This window comes from Phaethon aethereus (assembly GCF_964289735.1).
Source record: "Phaethon aethereus genome assembly, chromosome: 30".
Lineage (NCBI taxonomy): Eukaryota > Metazoa > Chordata > Aves > Phaethontiformes > Phaethontidae > Phaethon > Phaethon aethereus.
In genome coordinates, this window is record NC_138606.1 from 1,536,170 (window position 1) to 1,555,322 (window position 19,153).

The 19,153-nt window shown below is 73.1% G+C and overlaps 2 protein-coding genes across 2 annotated transcripts; both read right to left on the reverse strand.

The window, feature by feature from the left end:
* Positions 1-1,267: 1,267 nt before the first annotated feature.
* On the reverse strand, positions 1,268-2,700 carry ZNF576 (zinc finger protein 576; the record flags this gene model as incomplete). Its single annotated transcript, XM_082011996.1, is given in 4 exon segments — positions 1,268-1,491; positions 1,494-1,613; positions 2,573-2,672; positions 2,674-2,700. Coding segments are annotated over 4 exon segments (471 nt in total).
* Positions 2,701-4,556: 1,856 nt separating this feature from the next.
* Positions 4,557-19,153, reverse strand: CADM4 (cell adhesion molecule 4; the record flags this gene model as incomplete). The annotated part of the gene is given in 11 exon segments (XM_082012018.1): positions 4,557-4,672; positions 5,345-5,473; positions 6,086-6,163; positions 6,166-6,257; positions 6,358-6,448; positions 7,067-7,231; positions 9,059-9,142; positions 9,145-9,192; positions 11,171-11,323; positions 14,360-14,506; positions 19,078-19,153. Coding segments are annotated over 11 exon segments (1,179 nt in total).

Below are 19,153 nucleotides of genomic sequence, written 5' to 3' on the forward strand. Positions count from 1 at the left end.
CGCCGGCGGCGCTGGGGGCCCATCGCTGCGAGCACGGGCGGCGGCGGCGGCGCAGCCCCCCGCCCCCCGCCCCCTCCCCCCCCGCCGGCGCCGCCCCTCCCCCCGCCCCCCGCGGCCGGCCCCCCCCGCCCCCCCCTTACCGCTGCACCGAGTGCGCCGGCGCCTTCGGCCTCGTGGCCGACCTGCACGAGCACTACATGCTGCACGCGCGCGGCGAGCTGTGAGCGGCGGGGGGAGGGGCGCCGCGCCGCCCCTCCCCCCCCCCGCCCCTCCCCCCCGCCCGCCGCGGCGCGGAGGAGGGGAAGGAACCGCGCCGGGGAGCGGCTCCGCTCGGGGCGGGGGGGGGGGGTGGGGGGGAGGTGGCGTGCGCGACGTCGTCGCGGGGGGGGGGGGGCGGCGACGTCGAGCGCGGGGGGCGGGGCGGGGGCCGCGGGCGCGCGCGTGACGTCAGGCGCCACGGTGACGTCGCGGCTGTGGAGCGACATCGATCCCTTGAACTCTGACCCGGCTCCTTGGAATTCCTGGCGGGGCGGGGCGGGGCGGGGGGGGGGGCGGGACGGGGCTGCGTGACGTCACCAGCTGGGGGCGATGTCATCCCGTGGGAGCGGCACTGACGACTGGGGGTGACGTCACGGAGGTGAGCGACATCGCCGATTGGGTCATCATCGCAGCCGGGCGGGTGACGTCATGGGTGGAGGGTGACCTCGTCACTTGGGGTGATCTCACGGGTGACATCATGGGTCGGGGGTGATGCAGTCGGGCGGTTTCACAGGGCGGGCAGCCGATGTCACGGGTTGGAGGGGTGATGTCACGGCCAGGCTGGGGGGGTGGGGGCTGCGTGGGCACGGTGGTGACATCACGTGATGGGCGGGTGACGTCACAAGGCGGGGGAGCCGCACGCGCTGTCCCCCTGGGGCTGTGATGTCACAGCCACGTCACTGTCTGGACCCGCAGGCCGCCGGAGGGGGAGGGGCGCATGCCGATGACATCACCGCTCCCGCTCCCAACCTCACCTGTGCTGACGACACAACCGGCGGCGGGCGCCGCCCCCGCCCACCCCAAAAGAACCAATGAGCCGCGGCTGCCGCCCCACTTTTTATTGGCTGCCTCCAGCCAGACCCCGCCCCCACCGGGCCCCACCCCCACCCCCCTCCAACCCCCCCATCCCCTCCCCGCCGCCGCCCCTTCGCTCCGCCAGGGGCGGGGCCGGCCCCGCCCGCCGGCCCCGCCCCGCCGGGCCCCGCCCCGCCCCGCCAGGCCCCGCCCCTCAGAGCTCGCCGCGGGCGTGGCGGATGTAATGGCGGTGCAGGGCCCCCTCGCGGGCGAAGGCGCGGCCGCACTCGGTGCAGGCGTAGGCGGGCGCGGCGGCGGCGGGGGCGGGGCGCGGGGCGGGCGGGGCGGCGGGCGGGGCGGCGGGGGCGTGGCCGCGCTGGTGGCGCAGGAGGGCGGGGGAGGAGGCGAAGGGGCGGGCGCAGACGAAGCAGACGAAGAGCGCCCGCGCAGCGCGGCGGCGGCGAAGTCGCGGGGGTGCTGGCGCTTGGCGTGGCGCGCGGCGAAGGCGGCGTCGGGGAAGGTGATGAGGCAGCGGCGGCACTGGGTGGAGCCCAGGCGGTCTGCGCCACCGCGTCACCCCGCCGCCGCCGCCCGGCCCCCCGCCGGGACCCGCGGGGACCCACGGCCACCCATGGGGCCCCATGGACACCCCACGGGGACCCACAGTGACCCACAGCCACCCGACGCTGCCCCACAGGGACCCACAGCCACCCCACACGCCCCATGGGGACCCACAGCCACCATGGGCCCCATGGACACCCCACAGGGATCCACAGCCACCCCACACTGCCCTATGGGGACCCACAGGGACCCACAGCCGACCTACGCTGCCCCACGGGGACCCACAGCCACCCACGGGGCCCCATGGACACCCCACAGGTACCCACAGTGACCCACAGCCACCCGACGCTGCCCCACGGTGACCCACAGCCACCCCACACTGCCCTATGGGGACCCACAGGGACCCACAGCCGCCCTACGCTGCCCCACAGGGACTCTACGGGGACCCACAGCAACCCACGGGCCCCCATGGAGACCCCACGGGGACCCACAGCCACCCCATGGGGCCCCATGGACACCCCACGGGGACCCACAGTGACCCACAGCCACCCGATGCTGCCCCACAGGGACCCACAGTCGCCCTACGCTGCCCCACAGGGACCCTACAGGGACCCACAGCAACCCACGGGCCCCCATGGACACCCCACGGGGATCCACAGCCACCCCACACTGCCTATGGGGACCCACAGCCACCCATAGGCCCCCATGGACACCCCACGGGTACCCACAGTGACCCACAGCCACCCCACGCTGCCCCACGGTGACCCACAGCCACCCCACGCTTCCCCACGGGGACCCCACAGGGACCCACAGCCACCCCACGCTGCCCCACGGGGACCCTACGGGGACCCACAGCGGCCCACGGGCCCCCACGGACACCCCCGTGACACCCCACGGGGCCCCCCAGCCGCCCCACAGCGACCCGCAGTGCCCCACGAGGTGCCCCTCCCCCACTCACACACGGCGCCCTTGGGGCGGGGCTCGGGGGCGGCCCCTCCCCCCCCCTCCTCCTCCTCCTCCTCGCGCCGCGGGGGGGCGGCGGCCGGGGGGGGCGGGGGGCGGCTCCGGGGGCGGCGGCTGCGACATCCCGGGGGCTGGAGGGGGGAGGGGGTGACCCACGGCCACGGGGGACCCCGATACGCCCCCCATAACCCCCCCCCCCCCCGTGGGCCCCCTCAGCCCCTCCCCCAGCCCCTCACAGGTCCCCCACCCCCTCCCGGACCCCCATAACCCCCCCCGGGCTCCACAGCCCCTCCCCCCGCCCCACTCGGGATCCCCACCCCCCCCCCCAGCCCCCCACCCGCCTCAGGCGGAGCCCGCCCCTTTGCGGAGCCCCGCCCCCCCTCCGCCCAGGCCACGCCCCGCCGCCGCCGCCGCCGTTCTCACTCGCTGTCGCGGCCGCTCTCCGCGCCCCCCCCGGCTTCTACTTCCGGCTTCTGCAGGACCCCGAGCGCTTCCGGTTCCGGTTGGGGCTGGCCCGCGCGCGCGGAAGCGGCCCCGCCCCAGGCAGGCGCGCTCCGGGCAGCCGCGGGGGCTTCGCGCCGCGCATGCGCGGGGGCGGGGCTATACGCGCGCCGAGGGCGGGAAGAGCCGCGCGCATGCGCAGCACCGTCTCCCGCAAGGGGCGGGACCGAGCGGGACGGTCTCACCGTTCGACCAATGGCGAGAGGGGAGAGGCTGGGGGGAGGCGGGGCCGCGGGGCGCCGCAGCGTGGGCGGGGCCTGGCGGCGCGGAGGCGCCCCCTGGCGGCGCTGGGTGGGGACGGCGCCTCCCGCAGCTGCGGCGGGACCCCAGTGACTCCCAGTACGTCCCAGTGACTCCCAGCACGTCCCAGCGACCCCCCAGTACATCCCAGTGACCCTCCCAGTACATCCCAGTGACTCCCAGTACGTCCCACTGACCCCCCAGTACATCCAGTCACTCCCAGTATGCCCCAGTGAGCCTCCAATACATTCCAGTGGCCCCCCCAGTACCTTCCAGTAACCCCCAGTATGTCCCAGTGCCCCCCAGTAGCTCCCAGTGCCCCCCCCAGTGCATCTCAGTGATCCCAGTACATCCCAGTGACCCTCCCAGTAGCTCCAGTGACTCCCAGCATGTCCCAGTGACCCCCCCAGTACATCCCAGTGACCCCCCCAGTACATCCCAGTGACCCTCCCAGTACATACCAGTGACTCCCAGTACGTCCCACTGACCCCCCAGTACATCCCAGTGACTCCCAGTATGTCCCAGTGCCCCCCAGTATCTCCCAGTGGCCCCCCCAGTGCATCTCAGTGACCCCAGTACATCCCAGTGACCCTCCCAGTAGCTCCCAGTGACTCCCAGCACGTCCCAGTGCCCCCCCCAGTGCATCCCAGTGCCCCCAGTACATCCCAGTGCCCCTCCCAGTGCCCCCAGTGCCCCCAGCGCCCCGCGGTACGAATCGGGGGTTTATTGCGTATCAAAGGTGGGTTAAAAGGCGACGTATTTACAGACACACCCGCGGGGGGCGGGGCCTCCCGGCCACGCCCCCTCATACATTATTCATTACCTCCCCCCCCCCCTTTGTGCGTGGGGACGGACACGGGGACGCGGACGGCCGCGCCCCTCCCCCCTCCCCCCCCTCATGGCTTTGAGCTCTCGGGGGGACCCGAGCGGCCGGACCCCCCCTCCCCCCGCCCCTCCCCCCGCCGGAGGGCACCCGGGTGTCCACGCTGCCCCTCCCCCCCCCCCGGGGTGCTGTGAAGGGGGGGCTCGCGGGAGAGGGGCGGGGCTTCTGGGGAGAACGGGCGGGGCTTGTGCGGAAGGGGCGGGGCGTACGGCAAGGGCCGGCGCTTCTCCCCGCAACCCCTCCCCCCCCCCCCCCCCGCGGCCTCCCCCCATCCCCTCCCGCCCCCGAGGTCCCCCGCGGCCCCGCCCCCCCCGAGGCCCCGCCCCCCGGCCCCGCCCCCCCAGGCCCCGCCCCCTCAGATGAAGAACTCCTCCTTGCGCCGCGCGGCCTCCCCCCCCAGGAAGGCCTCGCGCGCCTCGCGCGCCTCCCCCGGCTCCTCCAGCCCGCTGGCCTCGTGCGTCAGGTAGGACCCTGCGCCGCGCGTCAGCACGCCGGCCACGCCCCCCCCGCCGCGCCCCGCCCCCGGCCCCGCCCCCCCGCCCCGGCGCCTGCAGCCCCACCTGGCCACGCCCCGCTCTCGCAGCCGGCTCCGCCCCTCAGCCAAGCCGCACCCCTCACTGCGCACGCCACGCCCCTTCCGGCCGGCCCCGCCCCTTCCAAGCACCGCCCCTTGCAGCGTAACCCTGCCCCTTCTTACGAGCCCCGCCCCTTAGGGCAAGCTCCACCCATCCGGGCAGCGCAGCCTCGCCCCTTCTAACAAGCCCCACCCCCTTACAGCAAGCCCCACCCATCCTGACAGCGCAGCCCCGCCCCTTCGAACCAACCCCGCCCCTTCCACCCAACCCTGCCCCTTGTAATAAACCCCACCCCTTCCAACAAACCCGCCCCTTTGAACCAACCCCGCCCCTTCTAACAAACCCCGCCCCTTCTATCAAAGCCACGCCTTTTCCCCAGCCCCACCCTCCCAAGCCCCGCCCACCGCGAGGCCACGCCCCCTCGCAGGCCCCACCCCCTCCTCCCTCCGGCATCACCCAAGCGAGGCCCTTCCCCAGGCGGACCGCGCCCTCGCAGGCCCCGCCCCCCGTCGGCCGCGCCCCCCGAGGCCCCGCCCCCTCGGGCCCCGCCCCCCGAGGCCCCGCCCACCTTTCTGGCGGATGGAGCACCAGACCATGGTGGCCAGCAGGCAGAGCAGGAGGAAGACGAGCAGCGCCAGGATCCCGCCCCCGATGGCGTAGGGCACCGCGCGCTGCGCCGCCACCACCGCGCCCGGGTCTGCCGCGCGGGGCGGCGTCAGCGCGCCGGGGCGCGGCCGCGGGGGGCGGCGCGGGGCGGCGTGGAGTGGTGTGGGGTGGCCGTGGGGTGGCGTGGGGTGGCCGCGGGGAGGCGTGGGGCGGCGTGGAGTGGTGTGGGGTGGCCGTGGGGTGGCGTGGGCGGCGGGGGGTGGCAGGGGGCGGCGTGGAGTGGTGTGGGGTGGCCGTGGGGCGGTGGGGGGCGGCGCGGGGCGGCGTGGAGTGGTGTGGGGTGGCCGTGGGGTGGCGTGGGGCGGCGGGGGGCAGCGCGGGGCGGCGTGGAGTGGTGTGGGGTGGCCGTGGGGAGGCGTGGGGCAGTGTGCGATGGCATGGGGTGGCTGTGGGGTAGCTGCGGGGTGGCTATGGGGCGGCCGTGGGGTAGCCGTGGGGCGGCATGGGGCAGCATGGGGCGGCCGTGGGGTGGTGTGGGGCGCCATGGGGCAGCATGGGGCGGCCGTGGGGCGGCCGTGGGGCGGCCAAGGCACACGCCACAGCCCGGGCTTTACCGCAGCAGATGAGGCAGCGGAGGCAGGTAGGGCTGATACGGGGCCGGGGGCGCCCGCGGGGTGCCGTGGGGCAGCCGTGGGGCACTCACCGTAGACGACCAGCACGTAGTGGTCGGCGGCGCGGCCGTGGGGGTTGCCGGCCTGGCAGCTGTAGGTGCCGTTGTCCTGGGGCCGAGCGCCGGCAGCGTCAGCACCTCGCCCTCCGCGCGCGCCCGCGCCGGCAGCGACTCGTTGCCCCGGCTCCAGGCGATGTCCGTGGGGCTGGGGGGCGGCGGGAATCGGGGGGGGGGGGCCGTCAGGGCCTGCGGCGCGGCGGCCCGGCCCCACGGCGCCCCGCGGCGCCCCGCGGCGCCCCACGCACAGGGGGTTGCCGTTGACGGCGCAGGTCAGCACCAGCGTGTCGCCTTCCCGCAGGACGCTCTGCGAGGGGTGGATCCGCGCCGTGGGGGCGTCTGGGGGCGCACGGGGACGCGTCACCCCCCAAGTGACGTGGGGCGCCCCCCAAGTGACGTGGGGCGGCCCCCCAAGTGTCCGTCCCCCCACCACCTCTTGTGCCCCCCATGTCCCTGCCATGGCCCGGTGTTGTCCCCCTCCCGGTGCCCCCAGTGCCCTCCCAGTGCCCCCAGTCCCCGCTCACACTGGACGGCCAGCACGTACTGGGTCTGGTGTCCCTGTGTCCCCCCATGTCCCCAGCGCCCCCAGTGCCCCCAGTGCCCCCCCAGTCCCCCCCCAGCACTCCCGCTCTCTCCCAGTCCCTCCCAGTCCCCACCCAGTCTGCCCCAGTCCCCCTCCCAGCACCCCCAGTCCCCCCCAGTCCCCCCAGCACCCCCTGTCCCCCCCACTCCACCCCAGTCCCTCCCAGTCCCCCCCAGTGCCCCCAGTCATCCCTCCCAGCACACCCAGACCCCCCAGTCCCCCCAGGGCCCCCAGTCGCCCCTCCCAGCACCCCCAGTCCCCCCCAGTCCCCCCAGTCCCCCCCAGGGCCCCCAGTCACCCCTCCCAGCACCCCCAGTCCCCCCCGTCCCCCTCCCAGCACTCCCAGTCCCCCCAGCGCCCCCAGTCGCGCTCACACTGGACGTCCAGCATGTACTGTGTCTGGCGGCGCTGGCCGCGCGCCAGGGCGGGGTGCGTGGCCTCGCAGGTGACGATGGCGCCGTGGTCGCGGCGCTCCACCCGCAGGCGCAGGACGCTGCGCTGCCGGAACACCTTCCCCCGCTGCTCCCGGCTGCTGGCGCCTGCGGGGCGCGGGGGGACACGGGGGACAAGGGGGACACGGGGGACATGGGGGACACGGGGGGACACGGGGGGACACGGGGAACATGGGGGGATGGGGGACACGGGGGACACGGGGGGACACGGGGGACATGGGGGACATGGGGGGACACGGGGGGACACGGGGGGACACGGGGGACACAGGGGACATGGGGGGATGGGGGACACGGGGGGACACGGGGGACACGGGGGGACACGGGGGGACACGGGGGACACAGGGGACATGGGGGGATGGGGGACACGGGGGACACGGGGGGACACGGGGGACATGGGGGGATGGGGGACACGGGGGACATGGGGACATGGGGGACATGGGGGGATGGGGGACACGGAGGGACATGGGGGGACACGGGGGACATGGGGGGACACGGGGGGACATGGGGGGACACGGGGGAACACAGGGGACATGGGAGGATGGGGGACACGGGGGGACACGGGGGACACGGGGGGGACACGGGGGACATGGGGGGATGGGGGACACGGGGGGACACGGGGGGACACGGGGGACATGGGGGGATGGGGGACACGGGGGGACATGGGGGGACACGGGGGACATGGGGGGATGGGGGATATGGAGGATATGGGGGACACGGGGGGACATGGGGGGACACGGGGGACATGGGGGGATGGGGGATATGGAGGATATGGGGGACACGGGGGGACACGGGGGACATGGGGGGATGGGGGACACGGGGACACGGGGGGACACGGGGGACATGGGGGACATGGGGGGACACGGGGGGACACGGGGGACACGGGGGACACGGGGGACATGGGGGGATGGGGGACACGGGGGGACACGGGGGGACACGGGGGACATGGGGGGATGGGGGACACGGGGGACATGGGGACATGGGGGACATGGGGGGATGGGGGACACGGAGGGACATGGGGGGACACGGGGGACATGGGGGGACACGGGGGGACATGGGGGACACGGGGGAACACAGGGGACATGGGGGGATGGGGGACACGGGGGGACATGGGGGGACACGGGGGACATGGGGGGATGGGGGATATGGAGGATATGGGGGACACGGGGGACACGGGGGGACACAGGGGACATGGGGGGATGGGGGACACGGGGGGACACGGGGGGACACGGGGGGACATGGGGACATGGGGGGACAGGGGGGACATGGGGGGACAGGGGGACACAGGGGGGATGTGGGGGGACACGGGGGGACACGGGGGACACGGGGGGACATGGGGACACGGGGGGATGTGGGGGGACACGGGAGGGGCAGCTGGCACCGGGGACGACGGGACACGGGGCACGCGGTGGTGGGGACACACCGAACCCCACCGGGGTCCCCGTGTCGCCGGTGCAGCCCATAGGGAGTGGGGACCCCACAGTGTCCCACCCCACCCGTGTCCCCATGTCCCCACCCACCGGTGTCCCCACCCCCCGCGTCCCCCATGTCCCCATATCCCCCCCCCCCGGTGTCCCCACCCCCGCGTCCCCCCCATGTCCCCCATAACTCACCCACCGGTGTCCCGACCCCCCCCGCGTCCCCCCGTGTCCCCATATCCCCACCCACCAGTGTCCCCACCCCACCCACGCCCCCCCCGTGTCCCCATATCCCCCCCCCGGTGTCCCCACCCCCCACCCCACCCACGCCCTGCCCGTGTCCCCCATATCCCCCCCCACCCGGTGTCCCCAGCCCCCCGCGTCCCCCCGTGTCCCCATATCCCCACCCACCAGTGTCCCCACCCCACCCACGTCCTCCCCGTGTCCCCATATCCCCCCCCGGTGTCCCCCCCCGTGTCCCCGCCCCGCCCCGCGTCACCTGGCAGCTCGCGCCGGTCGCGGTACCAGCGCAGCGTGGCGGGCGGGCGCGCGCGGGGCACGAGGCAGCTCAGCTCCACCTCCCCCCCTCCACCGCCGCCTGCGCCGCCTCCACCAGCGGCGCCTCGGGGGGCACTGGGGGGACAGGGGGTCATCGGGGTCATCGGGGTCATCGGGGACACGGGGGTCATCAGGGTCATTGGGGACACGGGGGGTCATCGGGGTCATTGGGGACACGGAACATTGGGGGTCATTGGGGTCATTGGGGTCACTGGGGACATGGGGGGTCATTGGGGGTCATCGGGGACATTGGGGTCATCGGGGTCATCGGGGACATGGAGGTCATTGGGGTCATTGGGGACATTGGGGTCATTTGGGACATTGGGGCCATTGGGGACATTGGGGTCATTGGGTACATTGGGGACATTGGGGACACGGGGGGTCACTGGGTCGTTGGCGTCATTGGGGACACGGGGGGTCCTTGGGGTCATTGGGGCCATCGGGGTCATTGGGGTCATTGGGGACATTGGGGTCATTGGGGACATCGGGGACATTGGGGCCATCGGGGTCATTGGGGTCATTGGGGTCATTGGGGACACGGGGGGTCATTGGGGACATTGGGGTCATTGGGGTCATTGGGGACACGGGGGGTCATCGGGGTCATTGGGGCCATCGGGGTCACTGGGGTCATTGGGGACATGGGGGGTCATTGGGGTCATTGGGGCCATCGGGGACATTGGGGCCATTGGGGTCATTGGGGACATTGGGGACATGGGGGGTCATTGGGGGGGGCCATCGGGGTCATTGGGGTCATTGGGGACATTGGTCATGGGGACATCGGGGACATTGGGGCCATCGGGGTCATTGGGGACACGGGGGGTCATTGGGGTCATTGGGGCCATCGGGGTCATTGGGGTCATTGGGGACACGGGGGGTCATTGGGGTCATTGGGGCCATCGGGGTCATTGGGGACACGGGGGGTCATTGGGGTCATTGGGGTCATTGGGGTCATTGGGGCCATCGGGGTCACTGGGGTCATTGGGGACACGGGGGGTCATTGGGGTCATTGGGGCCATCGAGGACATTGGGGCCATTGGGGTCATTGGGGACATCGGGGACATTGGGGCCATTGGGGTCATTGGGGACATTGGGGACACGGGGGGTCATTGGGGCCATCGGGGTCATTGGGTCATTGGGGGGACATCGGGGACATTGGGGCCATCGGGGTCACTGGGGTCATTGGGGACACGGGGGGTCATTGGGGTCATTGGGGCCATCAGGGACATTGGGGCCATTGGGGTCATTGGGGACATCGGGGACATTGGGGCCATTGGGGTCATTGGGGACATTGGGGACACGGGGGGTCATTGGGGCCATCGGGGTCATTGGGGTCATTGGGGACATCGGGGACATTGGGGCCATCGGGGACATTGGGGCCATCGGGGTCACTGGGGTCATTGGGGACACGGGGGGTCATTGGGGTCATTGGGGCCATCGGGGACATTGGGGCCATTGGGGTCATTGGGGACATCGGGGACATTGGGGCCATTGGGGTCATTGGGGACATTGGGGACACGGGGGGTCATTGGGGCCATCGGGGTCATTGGGGTCATTGGGGCCATCGGGGCCATTGGGGCCATCGGGGTCATTGGGGTCATTGGGGACACGGGGGGTCATTGGGGCCATCGGGGTCATTGGGGCCATTGGGGACATCGGGGTCATTGGGGCCATTGGGGTCATTGGGGACATCGGGGACATTGGGGCCATTGGGGTCATTGGGGCCATTGGGGACATCGGGGTCATTGGGGCCATCGGGGACATTGGGGACATTGGGGTCATTGGGGCCATTGGGGACACGGGGGGTCATTGGGGTCATTGGGGCCATCAGGGACATTGGGGCCATCGGGGTCATTGGGGACATCGGGGACATTGGGGCCATTGGGGTCATTGGGGCCATTGGGGACACGGGGGGTCATTGGGTCGTTGGCGTCATCGGGGACATTGGGGTCACGGGGGTCACTGGGGGTCACCAGGGACACGGGGGACAGGGCTGTCGCGTGCGTGACGCGTCCCTGCCCCACACGCCCGCCCCCGCCCGCGCGGCGCGGCGCACCCAGCACGGAGAGGGTGGCGATCTGGTGGTGGGTGTCGTCGGCGTAGAGCTGGCAGAAGTAGCCGCCCTCGTCCTCCAGGCGGGCGCGGGCCAGGCGCAGGCGCAGGCGGCGCCGGCTGAACTCGGCCAGCTGGAACCGCTCGTCCTTCAGCGCTGCGGCGCCCACACGCGCGTCACCACGCGGCAGCCGCGGCGCCGCGCGGCACCCGCGGCGCCCACGTCGCCACGTGTCACCCACGGCACCCGCGGCGCCCACGTCGCCACGTGTCACCCACGGCACCCGCGGCGCCACGCGGCACCCGCGGCGCCCACGTCGCCACGTGTCACCCACGGCACCACACGGCGCCACGCGGCACCCACGGCGCCACGCGGCACCACGCGTCACCCACATCACCACGTGTCACCCACAGCGCCACGCGTCACCCATGGCACCGCGCAACACCCGCGTCGCCCATGGCGCCACGCAGCACCACACGGCACCCGTATCGCCACGCAGCACCACACAGCGCCACACGTCACCCGCGGTGCCACGCATCACCCGCGGCACTAAACGGCAGCACCCACAGCACCACGCGTCACCCATGGTGCCACGCGGCATCCGCGTCGCCCACAGCGCCACGCATCACCCACGGCGCCACGCAGCACCCGTGGCACCCACGTCGCCACGTGGCACCCACGGCACCACGCGTCACCCACGGCACCACGCAGCAGCCGCGGCGCCGCGCGGCACCCGCATCGCCCACGTCACCACGTGTCACCCACGTCACCACGCGTCACCCATGGCGCCACGCGGCACCCGCATCGCCCACATCACCACGCGTCACCCACGGTGCCACGCGTCACCCGCGTCACCACACGGCACCACGCGTCACCCACGGCGCCACGCGTCACCACACATCACCACGCGTCACCCACGGTGCCACGCGTCACCCGCGTCACCACACGGCACCACGTGTCACCCACGGCACCACGCGGCACCACGCGTCACCACACATCACCACGCGTCACCCACGGTGCCACGCGTCACCCACGTCACCACACGGCACCACGTGTCACCCACATCACCACGCGGCACCACACAGCACCACGCGGCACCCACGGCACCACGCGGCACCACACGGCACCCGTATCGCCACGCGGCACCACACAGCGCCACACGTCACCCGCGGCGCCACGCATCACCCGCGGCACTAAACGGCACCACGCGGCACCACGTGTCACCCGCGTCACCACGCGGCGCCACGCATCACCCACGGCACCATGTGGCACCCGCGGGGCCGCCGTGGCAGCCCCAAGGCCTCGCGGCGACGTAACGGCCACCGCGGGGACACCACGGCCACCATGGGGCCTCCCTGGAGCCCCACGGCCACCCCAAGGACCCCATGGCTACCAGGGGGCCACTCCAGAGCCCTGTGGCCACCACAGAGCCCTGTGGCCACCAGGGAGCCACCCTGGAGTCCTGTGGCCACCCCAAGGACCCCATGGCCACCAGGGGGGACCATAGAGCCCCGTGGCCACCAGGGGGCCACTCCAGAGCCCTGTGGCCACCCCAAGGACCCCATGGCCACCAGGGGCCACCCTGGAACCCCATGGCCACCATAGGGCCACCACGAGACCTCCATGGCATCCCATGGCCAGCACACGACCCCACGGCCACCCCAAGGACCTCATGGCTACCATGGGGCCACCATAGAGCCCCGTGGCCACCACAGAGCCCCCGTGGCCACCAGGGGGCCACTCCAGAGCCCCGTGGCCACCACAGAGCCCCCGTGGCCACCACAGAGCCCCTGTGGCCACCATGGGGCTACCATAGAGCGCCGTGGCTGCATGGCCACCCCAAAACCCCCACGCGTCCCCGCATTCCCGTCCCCGTGTCACCATGTCCCTGTCACCGCGTCACCGTGTCCATGTCACCACGTCACCACGTCCCCATCTCCATGTTCCCCCACGCATCACCGCGTCCCCATCCCCGCGTCCCCCCGCACATCGCCACGTCGCCATCACCATGTCATCGTGTCCCCATCCCCGCGTCCCCCCGCACATCACCGCATCCCTGTCCCTGTGTCACCGCGTCCCCCCGTGTGTCACCACGTCCCCATCACCGCGTCACCGTGTCCCCGTCACCGTGTCACCACGTCCCCGTCCCCGCGTCCCCCCGCACATCACCGCATCCCCATCACCACGTCATCGCATCCCCGTGACCGCGTCACGACGTCCCCCCGCACATCACCGCGTCCCCGTCACCGCGTCACGACGTCCCTGTCCCTGCGTCCCCCCGCACATCACCACGTCCCCGTCACCGCGTCACCACGTCCCCGTCACTGTGTCACCACGTCCCCGCGTCCCCCCACACATCACCACGTCCCTGTCACCGTGTCTCCACGTCCCCGCGTCCCCCCGCACATCACTGCGTCCCCGTCACCGCGTCACCACGTCCCCGTCACTGTGTCACCACGTCCCCGCGTCCCCCCACACATCACCGCGTCCCTGTCACCGTATCTCCACGTCCCCGCGTCCCCCCGCACATCACTGCATCCCCGTCACCGCGTCACCACGTCCCCGTCACTGTGTCACCACGTCCCCGCGTCCCCCCGCACATCACCGCGTCCCCATCACCACGTCACTGCTTCCCCGTCCCCGCGTCCCCCCGCACATCACCACGTCCCCATTTGCGCGTCCCCACGTCCCCGTCCCCGCATCCCCCCGCACATCACCGCGTCCCCATCACCACATCACCACGTCCCTGTCACCGCGTCTCCCCGCACATCACTGCGTCACCGCATCACCACGTCCCCGTGTCCCCCCACACATCACCACGTCCCCGTCACCGCGTCACGACATCCCTGTCCCCGCGTCCCCCCGCACATCACCACATCCCCGTCACCGCGTCCCCACGTCCCCGTCCCCGCGTCCCCCCGCACATCACCGCGTCCCCGTTCCCACGTCCCCCCGCACATCACCGCGTCCCCGTCCCCACGTCCCCGTCCCCGCGTCCCCCCGCACATCACCGCGTCCCCGTCCCCACGTCCCCGTCCCCGCGTCCCCCCGCACATCACCACGTCCCCATCCCCACGTCCCCGTCCCCACGTCCCCATCCCCGCGTCCCCCCGCACATCACCGCGTCCCCATCACCGCGTCCCCACGTCCCCGTCCCCGCGTCCCCCCGCGCGTCCCCGCGCGCGCGCCCACCGCGGGTGCCGTTGAAGAAGAGCGTCTGCCGCGCGGGGTTCTGGATGACGACGATGGAGCCGTCGTACTGGTGCAGGCGGCAGGTGATCTCGGCCGTGCCGCCCTCCAGCACCGTCACGTTCTCCGCCTGCACCTCCTGCGCGCGCCCTGCCGCCGCGGCCACGCGTCACCGGGCGCCGGGGCGCGGGGGGCGCGGGGACGCCAGCACTGGGGGTGCTGGGGGTGCTGGGGGTGTGGGAACACCCACACTGCGGACACTGGGGGCACGGGGACACCCACACTGGGGACGCTGGGGGCGCTGGGGGCACAGGGACACCCACACTGGGGACACTGGGGGCACGGGGACACCCACACTGGGGACACTGGGGGCGCTGGGGGCACAGGGACACCCACACTGGGGACGCTGGGGGCACGGGGACACCCACACTGGGGACACTGGGGGTGCTGGGGGCGCAGGGACACCCACACTGGGGACACTGGGGACACTGGGGGCGGGGGGACACCCACACTGGGGACACTGGGCTGGGGGCACGGGGACACCCACACTGGGGACGCTGGGGGCACGGGGACACCCACACTGGGGACACTGGGGGCATGGGGACACCCACACTGGGGACACTGGGGGTGCTGGGGGCGTGGGGGCACCCACACTGGGGACACTGGGGACACTGGGGGCGCGGGGACACCCACACTGGGGACACTGGGGACACTGGGGGCACGGGGACACCCACACTGGGGACGCTGGGGGCACGGGGACACCCACACTGGGGACACTGGGGGCATGGGGACACCCACACTGGGGGACACTGGGGGTGCTGGGGGCGTGGGGGCACCCACACTGGGGACACTGGGGACGCTGGGGGCACAGGGACACCCACACTGGGGACGCTGGGGGTGCTGGGGGCGCAGGGACACCCACACTGGGGATGCTGGGGGCGCTGGGGGCACGGGGACACCCACACTGGGGACACTGGGGGTGCTGGGGGCACTGGGACACCCACACTGGGGACACTGGGGGCACTGGGGGCACGGTGACACCCACACTGGGGATGCTGGGGACGCTGGGGGTGCTGGGACACCCACACTGGGGGCGCTGGGGGCATGGGAACACCCACACTGGGGATGCTGGGGGCACAGGGACACCCACACTGGGGACACTGGGGGCGCTGGGGGCACGGGGACACCCACACTGGGGACACTGGGGGCGCGGGGACACCCACACTGGGGACGCTGGGGGCGCTGGGGGCGTGGGAACACCCACACTGGGGACACTGGGGGCGCGGGGACGCCCGCACTGGGGGTGCTGGGGGTGCTGGGGGTGTGGGAACACCCACACTGGGGACACTGGGGGCACTGGGACATTGGGGGTGCTGGGAGCGTGGGAACACCCACACTGGGGACACTGGGGGCGCTGGGGGCACGGGGGACACCCACACTGGGGACACTAGGGGGGTGCTGGGGGCGCAGGGACACCCACACTGGGGATGCTGGGGGCGCTGGGGGCACTGGGACACCCACACTGGGGACACTGGGGGCACAGGGACACCCACACTGGGGACGCTGGGGGCGCGGGGACACCCACACTGGGGGTGCTGGGGGCGCGGGGGACACCCACACTGGGGACGCTGGGGGTGCTGGGGGCACGGGAACACCCACACTGGGGACACTGGGGGTGCGGAGACACCCACACTGGGGATGCTGGGGGTGCTGGGGGCACTGGGGACACTGACCCTGGGGCACTGGGAACACTGGGGGCACTGGGACACCCACACTGGGGACGCTGGGGGTGCTGGGGGCACGGGAACACCCACACTGGGGACACTGGGGGTGCGGAGACACCCACACTGGGCATGCTGGGCGCCCTGGGGGCACTGGGGACACTGACCCTGGGGCACTGGGAACACTGGGGGCACTGGGACACCCACACTGGAGATGCTGGGGACACGGGGACATGGGGGACACTGGGACACCATCACCAGGCACCGGGGGACACGGGGACACCCACACTGGGGTGGTGGGGGCACTGGGACACCCACACTGGGGCAACTGGGAGCACTGGGGTCACTGGGACACAGTTACTGGAGTGCTGGGGGTGCTGGGGCCACCAGCACTGGGGCACTGGAGACGCTGGGGACACCGGGGACACCGATACTGGGGTGCTGGGGACAGTGGGACACCCACCCCAGGGCAGTGGGGACACTGGGTGCACTGGGGACACTGGGAACACTGTCACTGGGGTGCTGGGGACACTGGGACACCCACTCTGGGGCACTGGGGGCACTGGGGACACTGGGGCACGGTTACTGGAGTGCTGGGGGCACTGGGGCCACCAACACTGGGGCACTGGGGACACTGGGGACACCGGGGACACCGATACTGGGGTGCTGGGGACAGTGGGACACCCACCCCAGGGCAGTGGGGACACTGGGGGCACCAACACTGGAGCAATGGGGACACTGGGGGCACTGGGGACACAGTTACTGGGGTGCTGGGGATGCTGGGGGCACTGTTACTGGGGACAATGACATTGGGACACCCACACTGGGGTGCTGAGGATGCTGGGGACACTGGGGACACTGGGACACCCGCACTGGGGATGCTGGGGACACTGGGACACCATCACCAGGGTACTGGGGATGCTGGGGATGCTGGGGACACTGGGACACCCGCACTGGGGATGCTGGGGACACTGGTGACACTGGGACACCGTCACCGGGGTGCTGGGGACACTGGGGACACTGGGACACCATCACCGGGGTACTGGGGATGCTGGGGATGCTGGGGACACTGGGACACCCGCACTGGGGACGCTGGGGACACTGTCACCGGGGTGCTGGGGATGCTGGGGACGCTGGGGGACGCTGTGGACACTGGGACACCCGCACTGGGGACACTGGGGACACTGGGGACACTGTCACTGGGGTGCTGGGGGACGCTGGGGACAGCGTCGCGGGGACGCCGACACCGGGGACAGACGTGGGACCGCGGCGGCGGCGCCCCAGGGGCGGCCGTGGGTGACAGCGGCAGCGTCACGGCTGCCCGGGACCCCGGCCTCGTCACCGGCCCCTCGTTAGGGTCCTCGGCGTCACCTCCGGTTGCCGTGACGACACCAGGCTGTCACCGGGGGGGCGCGGGGAGGGGCGGGGGGCACGCGGCAGGACGAGGAGGGGGTGACATCGCGTTTTCGCTGCGTCAGCGCAATCTCCCCCCCCTCCAAGGGTCGCCGCGGCGACCGCGGCGGCGTCACCGTCGCCGCCAAGGTCGTCGCCGCGCCAAGGTCACCCCGCGACACCCCCCGGGGGGACGGAGGGGGGGGTGTCCCGCGAGCCGCCCGCGGGGGTGACGCGGGGACAAGGGACGTGTTGTTCCCGCCGTGGGTTCCCCCCGAGTGGGTGCCGGCCGGGGGAGGGGACACAATGGCCCTTTTCTGCGCCGCCCGCGCGGGGACGGGCCGGTGCCGCCTGGCACCTCGGCGGGGCCGCGCGACGGCGCGGCGGCACCCCCGGCGCGGGGCGGGGGACGGTGGCACCGGGGGGGCCGGGGGACAGCCGGCCGCCAGAGTGACGGCGGCCCGGGAGGACGCGGGGACGCTGACGCGAGGATGCGGGTGTCCCCGGCCCACGAGGGTGACAGACACCCACCCGCGAGGGTGACACCGGCCCACGAGGGTGACAGACACCCGCCCACGAGGGCACGGGTGTCATTGTCCCACGAGGGTGACAGACACCCACTCGCGAGGGTGACACCGGCCCACGAGGGTGACAGAAGCCCATGAGGACATGGGGACGCTGACATGAGGGTACGGGTGTCCCCGGCCCATGAGGGTGACAGACACCCACCCGCAAGGGTGGCACCGGTCCGTGAGGACACAGGGACTCTGACACGAGGGTACGGGTGTCCCCAGCCTACAAGGGTGACAGACACCCACCCGCGAGGGTGACAGCAGCCCACGAGGACATGGGGACGCTGACATGAGGGTACGGGTGTCCCCAGCCTGCGAGGGTGACAGACACCCAGCCACAAGGGTACCGGTGTCACCGGCCACAAGGGTGACAGACACCCAACCATGAGGGCACGGGTGTCATTGTCCCACGGGGTGACAGCCACCCACCCAGGAGGGTGACAGCAGCCCACGAGGACATGGGGATGCTGACATGAGGGCACGGGTGTCACCAGCCCACAGGGGTGACAGACACCCACCCACGAGGGTGACAGACACCTGACCGCGAGGGCACGGGTGTCACCGGCCCACAGGGGTGACAGACACCCACCCACGAGGGTGACAGACACCTGACCGCGAGGGCACGGGTGTCACCGGCCCACAGGGGTGACGACAGACACCCACCCACGAGGGTGAGGGGACACCCACCCAGGATGGTGTCACGCGGCCACAGGGGTGTGGGGACGCTGGCGCGAGGGGGGTGGGGACCGTGGGGACACTGACACCCGGGGGTGCGGTGCCACCCCGCCCCGCGCGGGGACAGGGACACCGGTGGGGTGCCGGGGCGGGCAGGAGCCCCCCCCCACCCGTGTCCGCAGGCCGCGGGGGGGGTGCGGGGGGCTGCGGCAGAGGCTGGCGGCCGTTTTGGGGGGGGGGGGAGGGGGCTGCGGCCCCCGCAAACGGCCGGGGGGGAGGGAGGGGGTGTTGCGGGGTCACCCCGGGGAAGGGGACGAGGGGGCCGGGGGCGGCGCGGGGGGCAGCTTTGGGGGTCCCTTACCCTGTCCGGCGGCCCAGAGCAGCAGCAGCCCCGGCAGCAGCGCGGGGCGCAGGGGGGGGCGCGGGGGGGGCTGCAT